The 12,252-nt window shown below is 38.3% G+C and overlaps 1 protein-coding gene across 1 annotated transcript; it reads left to right on the forward strand.

Moving 5' to 3' along the window:
* The first annotated feature begins 11,158 nt into the window (after nt 1-11,158).
* Nucleotides 11,159-12,043, forward strand: LOC130729980 (uncharacterized). Its single transcript, XM_057581850.1, has one exon. The coding sequence runs from the start codon at nt 11,159-11,161 to the stop codon at nt 12,041-12,043; it is 885 nt and encodes a 294-aa protein (XP_057437833.1).
* Nucleotides 12,044-12,252: the final 209 nt, after the last annotated feature.

Consider the following 12,252-nt stretch of genomic DNA (forward strand, 5'->3'; position numbering starts at 1 on the left):
TTTTAGAAATATCCCAAAGACACTTTTTATTTTTGGGTGTCAAATTGGATACCAACTCTTACGTATCTCCGTGAAAGAACTCAATGCATCGATATGGATCCTCTGCAGCCCAAACTCTCTACATCTCTCTACAACAGTGTTGTCCACCATTGGATAAATCTAACGATTCAAATTTATCAAAATTAAATAATTAAAAAATGAGCAAATTGAGGGTCTAACTTCTCCGTTTAGAACATCGCAAGCCATCTGCAGCGTTTGCTCCTCCCCTCATAAGTGTCATCGTCTTCTCTGTTGGGGGCAAACAATTTTTTTTTTGGGCAAACAATGTTTGTGAGATAAAAAATGGCAAAGTCATTGGTGTATGCAATCCGTGTGGTAATTAAACTGCTAATTAACTTGATGTTGAAAAAAGGAGGTTGCTGTGTGACCCGAGTTACCAACGGAAAAAACAGCGGTGGCCGACGGCTGACCAGAAGCTGGACGGAGACAAAGGTGCTTGTCGTGTACGTATTGTAATATCTGAGATCCGTTGTTGCCCTCTGCTCTAGCCTCTAACAGTGGCAATGGCTTTAACACTTCATTAAATTATCTTTAATTATTAGACAAATCTGAAACATTGGTTTCATCCAATGGTTGAAAACACTGCTGTAGAGAGATGTAGAGAGTTTGGGCTGCAGAGGATCCATTCTCTCAATGCATACATAGTTCTGGATTTGAAGCTTGATTTGAGAAGATTTGTTACTTTTTGAATCGATTTTCTTTCAAAAAATGGGATTTAAAAGAGTTTTTCATTTGTAACAAAAAAAAGAGTTTTTATTTTGTAATTTTTCATGAAAAGAAGTTACTAGCACAAGATTCATGTCGTTATACTTTTTCCTCCTGTAAAAGAAAAAAATTCACGTCGTTATAAGAAAATCCTTATGATTTAAATGAGATTAAAACTAGTATCCACTACTAGTTAATCATCATTTAAATTATTGCATCTTCCTTTTTAAATTAAAGGTTTTTTTATTTAACAAATTTTCAAAATTGAAAAGATATTTGTACTTTTCTGGATTTTTATGGCAACATATTTTTGTTTTTGTTCAATTTTTTTTAGATCGGAAAATTAAATTGCACCCGACAAGAATCGATCACTTGACCTCCCCATACCCAACCCATATGTCCCCCCCAGCTCCTACCACTTGAGCTATCCTACGGGGACGTTTTTTGTTCAATTTTAAAATCAAAGCTTATTATTAGTGTTGGGTTGGGATTTAAAAAAATTGCTAGATAGTTGACCTCCTTAAACATCTAATATATAATTCAATTTCTAGGCAGTGCGTATGGAGAATGATTTGTTATGAGAGGCATACCCACGAGTTTTGCAAGGATTAGTCTCATGACTGTGGATGTGGGATACTTTGGAAAAACATTTTCATCTGTTTTAATTTTTGAAGTTAGAAAGAAAAATTTAAGAGAGAGGTGGAGTGTTGTTTTTTTTTTTTTTGATAAGCAATGAGATTTATTGAATGGGAGTACAAGGGGTACTCCAACCCAATACAAGAAAAACAGAAAAGAAAACATCAAGCTAGATAAAAGAAAAAATACAAGACAACAGCCCTACAAAGACGAATACTACCCACCCCCACTTCCTTGAGATTAGACAATATAAAGAGGGCCTCATTAAAACCTTACTTGGATAAAACCCCCTTGGGAAAACCAAGAAAGGAAAAAGAGTACCCAATTTATAAAGTCAAGAGGAAAATCCAAGGAAGTTTAAAAAAAAGTAATAAACCCCAACCTAAAACCACCCCAAAACCAAATACCAGCCATGCCAATTGCCAATAATAAATTAGAAGTCCATTCCAATCAAGCTGCCACCGAGAAGAAAAAAATCACCAACACACCCAAGTAGCCTCCAATTCAAAGCAGAAAATAAGCAAACAGCCGGCTCCTAAATAATTCAAAGCAAACAAGTCACTTTCTCACTACGGCAATGACGGATCCAGTAGACAGATTGCATACCAACCAATTGACAATTCACAAATCCAATCCCACTAAAGTTGGGTAATACAAGAACATGGGTCCATAATCCATTCAAATAATGAACTTCTGAAATCCTTTACCATAGATGACAGCCAGAGCCAAGCCTTCCACTGGATAATACCTAACAAATTGTTCCAATCAGGAACCTCATTGGAGAACACCACCCTATTTCTCAGACACCACACGGACCAAACCACTGACCCCCAAATAGCCCACCAAGCCCGACACTGCTTCATATTCCAACTGCCATGGACAAATTGCAGAAAATGCAATTGAGGATCACAAGGTAAAACAGAATTGAATCCAAGCCAGTGGAAAACTGAGTACCAAATAGGTGAAATTTTCCTGCAGCAAAACATGAGGTGTTCTACATCCTCCAGTGAGTCATCACAAAAAGGGCATGCTGAATCAGAATCATTTAATTGGATCCCCCTCCGAATAAGGTTTTGTTTAGTTTGAATCCTTCCCCAAAGCAACTTCCAAATAAAAGCTTTCACTGTTGAAGGGACAGATATTTTCCATAGATGCTTAAATGCTGGAGTCTGATCAAAACTTGCTGTCCCGGTGATTAGAGAATATGCTGATCTAACCGAGTAGCCACCACAAACATCATCCTTCCAAAACCATTTATCCACAGAATCACGGCACAAAGGGACCTGGTTGACAGCAATTAAGATTTCAGAAACCCAGGCTTGCTCCCATTCCCGCAGATCCCTGCGCCAAGACAAGCTCCAAACCCACTTATTGTCCTCCCAAAGTCCCATATCTGATATCATACAGAGCTGTTGGGTAGAAAGCCTGAAGAGCCTATCAAACTGCACTGCGAGAGGGCCATTACCAACCCAGGAATCCTGCCAGAATCGAATCGAAGAGCCATCACCAATTTTCCTCGCAATAGACTCACCAAACCAATTACCAGCCGGGGGCTCAAAGCAAGTCTTTAAAAGGTCTTTCCACCAAGTAGAAGCAGAAGACAAAGGAGCATCACTGGGCATCCCATTAAGCACGTTATATTTAGAGCGGACAATGCGAGCCCATAAGCTTTGATCTCCGGAACACACTCTCCACCTCCATTTAGCAAGCAATGCTTTATTGAAATCCCCCCAGCGTTTTATCCCTAAACCACCCAAATCTTTAGGTCTACATACAGTATCCCACTTAACCCACGCTATTTTGGACTGCTCTCCCTCAAAGCCACCCCACAAAAAATTTCTCATTAACCGGTTACATTCATTTTCAACACCCACTGGGAGTTTATAAAAAGAGAGGTAAAAGAGGGGAATGGAAGAAAGTGTACTATTAATCAGACAAATGCGACCACCGAAGGAAAGAGATCTGCTCCTCCACTTTGATAATCTCTTCCTGATTTTAGTAAGAATGGAATTCCAGAAATCAATCCTTCGGGGGTTGCCACCAACTTGCAATCCCAAATAAAGAAAGGGTAGCTTCATCAATTTGAAATTCAAAATTGCAGATAGAACCTGTAAGTCCCTCTCCTCAACCGCAATACCAATCAGACTACTCTTAGAAAATTTGACTTTCAACCCCGAAGCCAACTCAAAACAGTGAAGTATACATTTCAGTGTAAATGCATTCTTCCTAGAAGCATCCCCTATAAATAAGGTGTCATCAGCAAATTGAAGAATGGAAACCTCCTCATTTGCTTGACTCCCAAAACTATACCCTCTAAATTTATGGAGATCGACTGCCTGTCTCATTAAACCATTAAGTCCCTCAGCAATAATCAAGAACAAGAATGGTGCAATGGGGTCACCTTAACCCACGCTATTTTGGACTGCTCTCCCTCAAAGCCACCCCACAAAAAATTTCTCATTAACCGGTTACATTCATTTTCAACACCCACTGGGAGTTTATAAAAAGAGAGGTAAAAGAGGGGAATGGAAGAAAGTGTACTATTAATCAGACAAATGCGACCACCGAAGGAAAGAGATCTGCTCCTCCACTTTGATAATCTCTTCCTGATTTTAGTAAGAATGGAATTCCAGAAATCAATCCTTCGGGGGTTGCCACCAACTTGCAATCCCAAATAAAGAAAGGGTAGCTTCATCAATTTGAAATTCAAAATTGCAGATAGAACCTGTAAGTCCCTCTCCTCAACCGCAATACCAATCAGACTACTCTTAGAAAATTTGACTTTCAACCCCGAAGCCAACTCAAAACAGTGAAGTATACATTTCAGTGTAAATGCATTCTTCCTAGAAGCATCCCCTATAAATAAGGTGTCATCAGCAAATTGAAGAATGGAAACCTCCTCATTTGCTTGACTCCCAAAACTATACCCTCTAAATTTATGGAGATCGACTGCCTGTCTCATTAAACCATTAAGTCCCTCAGCAATAATCAAGAACAAGAATGGTGCAATGGGGTCACCTTGTCTGATGTGTTGTAGGGAGGACCAGCGGCAGCTTGGCCCGGTGATAGTGAGATTCGTCCTTGAATTTCTTCGTCCTAGATAGCACCTCTCTTTCAATATTAAACTTTAATAAACCTCCTTAATCATTTTGAAAACAGAGCTCGACGGGCCTATTTACTTGGTACCTGAATCAACCTCCTTTGTTATCTCTTTCAATTCCAGTCTAGAAATTTTTACCCACCAAATCCAGAACCTGAACCCGATTATTCCATGCCTCCGAGAAATATATAACCTAAGTAACATGTCCTGATAAAATGAACAATCAAATTATAAAAATGAAAACAAAATTATAAATAAAATGTAGGAACGGTTGAGGAGTTATGGGCATTGGACCTTGATTCGAAGGTCACGAATGACCCTTCAAGGCAGTCACCGCTAACATAAGGGGTTGGTGGCTCATCTGCAACCCACAATGAGAGACGACGACTCCCATGGGATAAGGTCGAGACACTTGTGGGAGCCACAAGCAGATGAGGGACAAGACAAGGCAAGCCTGCTGCCATTGATCTGATGGCCGACAGGCAAGCTGATGAGACAAGTTAGAGATGAGTCTTTTGACATCAGCACTGAGGCCCAAAGATGATAAAGACAAAACCGACATAATGACATGCAAAAGATCCACCTGACGTTAGGAGTAATATCCACCTTTTAACACTACTGCTTTGTTTGGTAGAGAAGAGGGAGATAGAGTATAGAGAGTTGAGAAGAGAGAAATAGAGTAGAGAGAAATATGTGGGAAATAGAGTAGAGAGAGTTGAGAAGAGAGAATGAAGAGAAAGAATGACGTGACTTCTCTCTCCCTTTGTTTGGTTGTATAAAGAGTGAAAAGAGAGAAGATTAATTTTATATGAAATGACATTTTAACCCAACATTGTTATTATTATTATTATTATTTTTAGTTTAAACAACTAAATTTAATGTAGATAATTACCTCCAGCAAAACTTTTTTTTAGAAAAAAAATGAAATCTATAATCTGGAGAATAGAAAATTATTTATACAAGCAATCTGATTTATTTCGGAAATGATTTGTCAATCCACGTCCAAAGGGTAAAATTGGTAAGTCAAAAAATTAGTGAAAGCCCCTCCCACTTTCTTCGCAAATATAAGAGACCTAAAACAGGCCATGGTCCCACATTTCAAATCTTGTCTCTTCTCTCCCTTTGCCAACCAAACGAGGGTGGAACACCCATCTCTTCCCTAACTCCCTCTCTTCTAACTCTCTCTCTCTTGAAACTCTACACAAACAAACAATGCGTACAGCATGGGGAACAAGAACATGATCGAACGGTGGCCCGTCGGGCTCGCTGTAACTAGCACATATGAATGCAACCTCACTTAGGCAAATCCTACAAAGTGGAGGATGAGCGGAGGATGGTTTACCAGATCACTTATGAAAAACCTGCCACATTTCAGACCCCTCACACCACACGATCATTAGAGCGGCACAGAGATCGCACGACCAAGAGGCATGAGTGAGGGAAAAGAAATTAGAACCAGACCCTAAGGCTCCATGGAATTTCCCTATAAACACTAAGTCGTTCCTTTCTCTAGTTCCCATTCGCTCTTGTTCACCACCACTTCTCTTACTAACTTAGGCATTAGAGTGTCCTCGCATGTGTCATCGGTGGGAGCTCACTTCAGCACACCTCTAGTCTATGGTGTATCGCATCTCACTCCACCGTCTTCAGCCTTTCCATCCCTTCATCGCTCTCTCTAAAGGAATTGTTCAAACTAAGTTCGATTATTAGCATCATCTATAGGGATGGCAAACTAACTCTTACACTACAATGACAGTTGTTACGCGACAGCAAGTGGAGCAAACTCAACCAACGCTTAATGGATACCTCGAATTCCTTGAGGATAGCCACATGCCATTGTATCTCTAGAGAATCAGGTCCCACTGAGATTCACACCCCATCAACGAGGGCACCAAGCTCACCAACAGAGGAGATCCCCTCATGCCTACCAAAGAACCCCTCAATCGTCCAAAACCTAACGCAAGTTTCTGATCACCATGCCCCTTCTCGCCTCGTCCAAGTGGCGCGAGACGTCCCAGTCCTGGTGGACCTGGTGGAGGCTCTCCATCGCCTCGAAAACTGCCTCAGGAACCTCGAGCACACCAACCGTAGGGGTGGACATAATATTCGGTCGGACCGCAACCCGAGAAAATCGTAGTCAAACATGTGCATGCGGGCGGGTTTAGGTAGGTGAACGGGTCAACAGGTGAAAGAAAGCGGTTAAGAGTGAGTTAGTTCGGTCGGACTCGGTTTTCAAAAAACTGATCAATCGGTGACCATGTCCGACCGAAATTATACATGAATTCAAAGTTTATTATACAGCATGTCCACCAACCCTTTCAGACTTCAGTCTTGCACATCTCTGAACACCTCTCTCTCTCTCTCTCTCTCTCTCTCTCTCTCTCTCTCTCTCTCTTTGTCTTGTCACTTTCATAGGCTCAGAGTTTCTACACCCTTCCAAACGTGATAGCAAACATGGGAATTTGTATTGCTTTTTCCTTTTTAAATTGAATCAAAAGATTCAACACTTTCCAATCTGCCTTGTGAGTCTCTTAGGTTTCCCATGCTCCCCTTCTCTCTTTTACTTCATGCTGTATCCATTATTTCCATCGTACTCAACCATCAAGCTTCTTCACCAGATCTGTCAAGCTTCTTCACCTCCTGCGCGCGAATATCTTGCTGCCATCACCGTCCTCAACAGTCTCGCCTGCCCCGCCCCCTTCTCTCTTCTTTGATGCCATTATGAAGTAGAGAAAAATCACAGATTTAACTTCAAGGGTCAAGAAAAATGCAAACTTTATAGTATGCTTTACGGAAGTAGAGATTTAAAAAAATAATTTTCCAGTCAAGTTCTTCACGGAAGGTGTCTATCTTTTATGATGAAACTATAATTTTCTTCTATCTTCCTCAGTTTTTTTTCATTCATTTTTTTTTCTTTTTATCCTGAACCTGTTTTAACCCATCTGTGTTACCTGTGTACCGCTGAACCCGCACCCGGCGAACCTGAATGCTATAACGGACGGAAATGGTTTCAATATTTGTGAATACGGTTTATATCGGTTCTATGGTTTTGGGCTCGAACCCGCCCCAAACCGATCGGTGCTCACCCCTAACCAACTGGATGTCAGAAGATGATATCTATCGCTATGGAAACTCACATGGGAACATTGACTTCTAGGGACGATCCACATACACCACGGTTTGAGGACCGATCATTATAGCCACTTACCAAGGACCACTTTCCAAGGAAATTATGATGTATCGGATCCCTACTAGGTTTTGATGTCTCGTGGTGTCTTGGGGAATCCGATCCCCAAGAACATCTTGACACTTTCTCTGGCCTAATGCAATTCGCAGGGGCGTCGAATGCTCTTATGTGTCGGGCCTTCCTGCTCACCTTGAGGACGGCGGTGCAGCGTTGGTTACAATCATTTCCAGCGTGCTCTCTACGGAACTAAGGAGACCTCTCGTCCCACTTCATCCACCAGTTCATCGCAAGCAAAGAGTTATCTCGAACCTTGTTCACCTTGTCTCCTATAAAGCCATGAAAGAACATACCTCTGAGGGACTTTTTGACACATTTATATCGGGAGGCCAGCCTAGTCCCTCGCCTCGATCCCCATGCGACTCTACATTTTCTGTAAGAGGCCTTATAGCTAGGCCTATTTGCGAACTTGCCGGCCAAGTCGACTCTATCGACCCTTGACAAATTTCATGCCAAGGCCACTAAGTACATCAACCTGTTAGGAACCATACCCTCGAGCAATCAACCACCTGCACTTAACGACTAGAAAATCCCACCCTCGATTTAGAGAAAACCGAAGAAGAGACAACACATAATGAGCACTACTTGGGGTCAGTACAACTCTTACGCCCCCTTAAACACCCGAATTTTTTTATATTATACGTGATGTGAATTACATATTGAGCTTCATGTGTACATAAGTTGCCACCAACGGATGGGACCGGGGATGGATACCAGCAAGTTTTGCGAATTCCATAGGGGTCTAGGTCATACCACATATGAGTGTATCAATCTAAAGGGTTCAATTGAAGGATTCTTTCGAGAAGGTTGACTTTGTCGGTACCTCATGTTCGGTACCGACTGAGAAGTCAGGGGGCGCTACCGAGACAGGCACGAGTCCTGATCTCCTGATTGGAGGGCTCGCCAATCAAGAACCCCTTGAAGTGACTATCGAGTGAAAGATAACCCATGACACGAAAACTAGGCGCATGAGCAAGACTAAGGGCCTGTTTGATAGCAGTTTTAGTTTTCAGTTTTTAAAACAGTTTTCAGAAACAATTCTTAAAAACAGTTTTCAGAAGAAGAAAACAGTTTGAATGACATGTTTTCGAACATTTAGAAAACTGATATCTGAAAACTAAAAACTGAAACTGAAAATATCTTTTACCTGTTTTGGTTTTTTAGTTTTAAAAACTGAAAATGAAAACTGTTTTCAAAAACTGTTTTTAAAAACAGGTCTTACCAAACAAGTTAACTGTTTTGGAAACAGTTATCAAAGATGCCCTAAGTAATGCCCACATTATATTCCTGGGGAAAAATGCTAGGAAAGGACACATGCTTTACATAACTGTTAGATGTACATTGCTGACCGAATAGCTTCATCTTTTCGTACAACATACTAGAAGACAAAACCCAAGGGTTGAATGCAAAGGACATTTTCCCTCCAATGTTAATATTTTTTAGGAGAAGAGCGGATTCAAACGGCTAAAAGAATAACTGTGGGTATATAAAGAAGAATGACGACTGAGGAGAAAAAAAAAACAAGTTGAAAATAATTTGAAACTTTTAAATCCTTTTTTTTACTGGAAATTGAGCTTCAGATGTTATACTTTTAAACCCTTTTGACTAATAGAGAATTAATTTAAAAAAAAGTATTAGTCTCATGGCTGTCGGCTGTGAGGATACCCTGGGAAACAAAAAAAAAGTAATTTAATTGAATTAAATAAATATTTTTAAGGTGATTTATAACAATACTATTGATTAAAAACAATTAAGCGCAAATTGATGAAATTATGAGAATCATTGATATATTTTGATTCAATTATTTTACAAGGTAATAAATGGTTAAAAGTAAGATGGAAAATTGTTGCGATTGTCATAAAGGGGTATAATAACTTCCTTTAAAGAATGTTTCAAAAAAAACTTCCTTTAAGAGAAAATATTATCTTAAGTAGATAGGAATGTAACAAAAACAGATAGGACATTTTTTTAGTTGCCATAATTTCTTTACAATTATGGATACAATGTTCCTTTAAGATTGGCTAAGAATATGCGACTAATTCTGCCCAATACGATTTATGTTCATTACTTCATTATAATTTATCAAGTTTAATTAGGATCTCAATAATTTTTGTAGATACATCCATTTTTATGGTAATATTCTTACTGGTTAGACATTATAGAAAAGTAATTAATAATAATAAGTTTAATGGTATTTTTGTAGTACACAATGCTTACTAATTTTATCTAACATTATTTATAATAAAAAAAGGTAAAAAGTGTATTATATTTCTAATTTATCCTATTCTATGGCATTTTTTTACCATATCATGATTAGAAATATTTAAATTACATAAATGAAATAATTTATGTTCTGCATTTTATACATATCCCAAAAATATATATAATTGTGTATTGTTCTTTACATTAATGAATAGAAACAAAAAAAAATATATAGCATTAACAGCTAATATATACAATTTAACATTTTAGACCACTACTTTCTTTATGGATATTGAATAAAAATATTTAACAATAATACCAAACATATTTGAATGTGTTTATTACACAACACTAACTAATTTTAGCTAAAATTGTTTGAGAAAAATAATTAAAGTGGATAGTACCTATTCTATTTTTTTCTATGTTGTAGAATATCTTCACAATATCATAGATACAAAATTTTAAATTACATTAATTAAATAATTTAAGGTATGCAGTCTCAACGTTTCCTTGTTTTATTGCGCCATTAAAAAATTTCTTATATATCATCATTTATATTATTAAAAAGTAAGTATAAATCATAAAATATTTATTAGTTAATTGTATTTCTTAATTAATATATTCATAAAAAAACTGCATTTACATAAAACCTTATAATAGCATGCATTTTTTGGTAACTATTTAAAGTGAAAAACTAAATACCTCATCCCCTCCCTTATCCTTGTTGTTCCCTATTTTTAAAAGACAAAAATGCCGCTAAACCTATAAATATCCATCTTTTCCTCTTCCTCACCATCCCTCGCATTCCCTCTCTTCACCATTTCTCACACTCTGTTGCATTTCAATCTAAGTTTCGTCCTTCAATCAGGTGAGCTCCTTTTCTTCCTCTTCTTTGTCATTTTTACTTTTATTTTTATTTTTCTCTCTCTCTCTAAATTGTGTAGGCCAAAGCTCTCACTTTAGCTAAACTTCACCTTATTGATTCTAATGTTCAGTATGTATTTTAAGGTTTCGAAAACTAAAATCAAGTAGTATTGTGTTATTAAGATTAATTAACTATCTTATTCTAATTTATGGAACCTTGGAATACATACCGAAAACTAGAATCTATCATCTTTAAATCAAGTCTCAAGAGGATTTTTATATATTTTTTGAATTCATAGATTAATTATATAATGGTTTTAATCGGTTTAATTTATTTTCTTATAGATATGGTTAGAACTAGAGGTGACGGTTCTACAAGTGGTCCCTCATCACGCGTTCCACCAATTGCATCCGCTCAAAGAGCAGGTGTGGTTGCTCATGTTGAGCATTCACCACCGCACCGACCACCAAATCATACTTATTCAAGAATAGTTAGGAGGGCAAGGAGCAACAGGCGACGAACTCATAAATATCTCAACTCCACAACTGCAATACAAATGCTTTCAAGAGACTTGTTAGTGGAGGTGATTGCAACTGTAGCCTCACATTCCTTCATTGACCTTCACATCGTTAAAATGTGTTGCAAAGATTTTCTTAATGCTGCTGAAGATAGCTATGTTTGGCGAAGAGTTTCTTTGGACATGTTCCCATTAATCCAGTGGCGTCCTAATGAAAAAGTAACATCATTCTTGAACCTTTGTATGGAATGTGGAAACATTGAGAGCTTGTACAGAGAAGGGTTGCGAAAATATTTTGATTATCCAAATGGAAAGATTGATGATGGTCTTGAGATCTTGAAGGTAGCTGCTCAAAAGGGTCATAAGGAAGCAAAATATTTGTGTGGTATGATTTCATTATGCTCTGAAGATGATGTGTTGCGAAAACAAGGGTTTGAGTATATGCGTTGCTTGAGGAAGTCTAAGTGTGTTGTGGGCTCTAGAAAGAAAGTCAAACAATTATTGACCTCTATCTGGAAAAATAATGGAATTCAGAGACGCAACCAGAACCCTCTATGTAACATCAAGAGCACATGCAAAGGGTGGAATGTGAAAAAGGGTAGATGGGTATTTCTAGATAATGATGATGACGACGGCAACGACATTAGCTCATGTGAATATTGTAGATGGGATCACGAGCTGGAGTTATTTTATCAATTTCTCAATGTTCATTAGTTATATAACTTTAGAGTTGTCAACGTCGTGTCTCACTAATCCGGCTCATTTGAAATTTTTGCTATATTGCTGCCTTATGGTTTTTCTCACATGTACTATGTATTGTGCTAGCTAGTTTGCTGCCATGCTTCCCCTTGCATCGGTTTTTTTAATATGATCATGTTGAATATTTTTTTGTTGGGTGTAACAACTCACTTGGGAGAGCTTTA

The sequence above is a fragment of the Lotus japonicus genome, chromosome 1 (assembly GCF_012489685.1).
Source record: "Lotus japonicus ecotype B-129 chromosome 1, LjGifu_v1.2".
In the NCBI taxonomy this organism is placed as follows: Eukaryota; Viridiplantae; Streptophyta; class Magnoliopsida; order Fabales; family Fabaceae; genus Lotus; species Lotus japonicus.